Source organism: Sinocyclocheilus anshuiensis, unplaced genomic scaffold (genome assembly GCF_001515605.1).
Source record: "Sinocyclocheilus anshuiensis isolate Anshui unplaced genomic scaffold, SAMN03320099.WGS_v1.1 scaffold383, whole genome shotgun sequence".
NCBI lineage: Eukaryota > Metazoa > Chordata > Actinopteri > Cypriniformes > Cyprinidae > Sinocyclocheilus > Sinocyclocheilus anshuiensis.
This window is the reverse complement of record NW_015548204.1, coordinates 477,886-481,520: the sequence shown is the minus strand read 5'-3', so window position 1 is coordinate 481,520 and position 3,635 is coordinate 477,886. Positions and strand designations below refer to the sequence as shown.

The 3,635-nt window shown below is 37.4% G+C and overlaps 1 protein-coding gene across 2 annotated transcripts in view; it reads right to left on the bottom strand.

Moving 5' to 3' along the window:
- The window catches only part of farsa (phenylalanyl-tRNA synthetase subunit alpha), a 12,424-nt gene continuing 8,789 nt past the window's right edge, over positions 1-3,635 (bottom strand). Inside the window, exons 8-14 of one of the 2 annotated variants that reach the window (XM_016440185.1) lie at positions 3,532-3,611; positions 3,336-3,420; positions 2,682-2,781; positions 2,427-2,595; positions 2,146-2,223; positions 781-895; positions 1-690 (exon numbers count right to left, since the gene is read on the bottom strand). In XM_016440185.1, coding sequence (XP_016295671.1) covers positions 585-690; positions 781-895; positions 2,146-2,223; positions 2,427-2,595; positions 2,682-2,781; positions 3,336-3,420; positions 3,532-3,611 — 733 coding nt within the window. In that variant the 3' untranslated portion in view covers positions 1-584. The remainder of the gene's footprint in view (positions 691-780; positions 896-2,145; positions 2,224-2,426; positions 2,596-2,681; positions 2,782-3,335; positions 3,421-3,531; positions 3,612-3,635) is intronic. The other variant, XM_016440184.1, reaches the window with a different exon arrangement.

The following is a 3,635-nucleotide window of genomic DNA, read 5'->3' as shown; positions in this document are numbered from 1 at the left end:
AGTGCTGCTTTAAATTAATTGTGGTTTCATAATAATCAACCATATAGTAAGTCAAACTGTAGATTTGGAAAATTTTTAATTGAACATTTCTACAGTATGAGGACTTCAGTAGTTTCCATTGCATTCTGGGTTGTGAGAACAAACTGGGTGGCTGTTTTTACAGAGCTGTCATGAAAACGGGCAGTGGAAAATGACAATAAATCAATTAAAATTATGTGTATGTGTGTGTGTGTGTGTGTGTGTGTGTGTGTACATATATATATATATATTTGTGTGTGTGTGGAGCAGAAATCAAAGAATTAACCTACATATAAACAGAAGTGGTGCTTTGAGTGAAGTGGAGGCCAGTAGGGATTTCTAGATCAGGTGGTGTTGTTGTAATAAGGTCAATATCATGCTCCTCATGCAAAGACAGGACTCTTTTCCTCCGCTTTGACGTCAGCGTGTTCAACACGGCCCTCGTAACTAATGCCGAGCAGCAAAGTGTAGTTCAGGGTGTGTGTTATGGCTTAAACAGACAATAACAATGCAGACGAGTCATGAGAGCACAAATCAATCTATATGCTGAGCCTTGCTGTGGTCATTTAAGAGTCCAGTCGACATATTGGGCTGTCGTACACCATCTGGAGGTTCACTTTGTGGCCCACGAGCTCTCGGATGTTGTTGATTCCGTACTTGATCATGGTGGGTCTGAAGATGGGTCAAAAGAAAAACAAACAATCAAGCAACAGTTGATTTAATATGCAACCGATGCTATTTCATAGGTGCGTGTCGATGTACCTTTCCAAGGAGAGACCCCAGGCGATGACTGACACCCCCTCAGGCAAACCCATAGGCAGCAGCATTTCAGGCCTGAAGACCCCAGAGTTACCCACCTCCACCCACTTCTTCAGACCTGAGAGAGATTCAGCCAGATGGAAGGTTTATGATGCTAAACTGGCTCAGACAGAGTGCATCAGAAAGGTTTTCCAGCACCCTTGTTTCCGGAAGTATCAGTGCATTCAAGTGCTGACACAGAAAGATTGTATTTACAAGTTCAACGCACATGAATGCCACCACAAAGTCATAATGATGAGTGGAAAACACGGAACGTTCTTTAAGCCACAGGTTTCCGAGTTGGAAGTGTGTCAGTCAGAAAACATGATGCAATAGATGCAATGCCTGTATTGAAATTAAAAAATTTTTTTCATTTACAATAAAACTAGCTGCATGTAAGTTGCACATACAAAATATGTTTTAATCGTACAATTATGAGAGAATATACAGAGATTCACTTGAAGCGCATTCTTTATTCATCATTTTGTAGAAGTTTAGTTTCAAGATCTTGCTGATTTATTTATTAGTAGGAAAAGGTACATCGCATCTTGCTCCGGCTAAATGACTTGAACACACCGGAGGTCATAAATACGAACTTCCCAGGAGGACAAAAAACACCATATTTTTCCTATTAATTTTTTCCAATAGGGATTTTTTTAAAAGTCTTCATTGAAGAGTTAGAAACCAAGAAACAAACCAACCAGCTATGAGGTGAATAAAAAAAATGACAACTTTGATTTGAATCTGAAAAGTATTTTGTGTATTTAATGTTGACACAGCAAGGCTATGAAGAATTTTTTGTTGACCGTGTTAAAGTTTTAGATCACTTCTTATTATTTCTGCTGTGAGTTACAAACAATCAGAGCAAAAAAAACAAAAAAAAAAAGATAATGGCAAATAAATCTGATAAAATGACATGATTTTTCATCCAGTTCTTTAGTCACCATGAAATCAAAATGGACTATTCTTCTTTTTTTTTATGGAATATTGCAGTGTTTATAATTAACGATTTATCTATCTGTGCACATTACATCTGTGTGTAAAATCTCTTGGATATATACCACAATGGGAAAAAAAAGACTATTGCAATTTCCTTTTCATGTCGACTTCAATATCAATGCCATTTCACTATTTAATCGTTTTGCTTCTAAAATTCTAAAGTGAAAATACTGAGTAATTACCTTACCACCTCTTTTTTTAACAATTTGCCTATTATTAGTTATTCTATACTTACAACACAGCAGGCTACAAAAGACTTCATGTTTTTAGCTTTAGCAATATAAACGTTGCACATTACATACCCGTATAACTTCATATGGAGAGTTTTACCTTCATGATAGCTGAAGACCTCCATACTTGGCTCGGTGTAGGGGTTGTACGCAGGCTTGAAGCGCAATTTTGTGATTCCTGAAATAAAACCATCAAAATCATGATCAAAGAAGTTAGGGATCTCTTAAAGTCCAACACCAAGTAATTTACCATGTTTATTAAAAACTTAATGAACATTCAGGATTCCTCCTTCATTGTAAATAGATAATGCTGATTTAAAAAAGGAGAATCTTTCACACACCCTCATATATCTTATTCTTAAAAAGCAAGGAGTGTGGTACCTAGTTTGGTAAAGAACTGGTGCAGGACGCCCATGAGGTTTCCCAGTGTAAGGCCGTAGTCGGCCACCACTCCCTCGATCTGGTGAAACTCCGCCAAGTGTGTAGCGTCCAGAGTTTCATTACGGAAAACTCTATCGATGGAAAAGTACTTCACTGGTGTGAACTTCTCCTGAAACATACCGCAGAGACGAGTGAGATCTGAACTAAACAGCAGTGAAGCTAGCAGTGAGTGTGTGTGTGTGTGTGTGTGTTCACCTGCTGTGCGAGTTTATACAGCATGCGAGCGCTGACCGCCGTGGTGTGTGTTCGCAGGAGGTTCTTCTGAGCTTCTTCAATCTTCCAGTCATATTTGTATCTTAAAATGGATTTGAGATGTTAAAATTACATCGATTTACAAATATAAACTATTGGTCAAAAGTTTGGGATTGATACGATTTTTTTTAGCTTTTAAACCAAGGCTGCATTTATTTGATCAAAAATACAGTACAAACAGTAATATTATGAAATATTATTACTATTTAAAATAACTGTTTACTATTTGAATATGTTTTAATATGTAATTTATTCCTGTGATCAAAGCTGAATTTTCAGCATCATTACTCCAGTCTTCAGGGTCACATGATCCTTCAGAAATCAGTATAATATGCTGATCTGCAGCTCAAACATTTTTGATTATTATCAGTGTTGAAAACAGTTATGCTGCTTAATATTTTTGAGGAAACTGTTATGCATTTCATTTTTTTCATGATTGTTTGATGAAAATAAATTTCAAACGAACATTTATTTGCAACCGAAATCTTTTATAACATTATAATTGTCTTTACTGTCACTTTTGATCATTTTAATGCAACCTTGCTGACTAATTTAAAAACAAATAGCATACATAGAATATAATGTGGATCATCTTACCCCTGTGATCCGTAACCTCCTTCAGAATGAACCTGCTTCACTCTCTCCAAATAGTCCTGAGGAAACTCGTGAGCAAGGGCTGGGTCTGTGAAATACACAAAATATTATTTGAAAACTATGCTTTGAACGTAAGTGGCGCACACTCCTGCAGAGTGAGTAGCAGGTCGATGAAAGCACAGAGGTGGATATTCCTCACCCGAGATGAAGAAGGTGTCGTGCTGGTCTCTAGCTGGGTGCTGCTGGGGCTGGAACAGAGAATCGAAGTTCCAGAAGGAGCTCTCGATGAAGTTATTGGGGGGC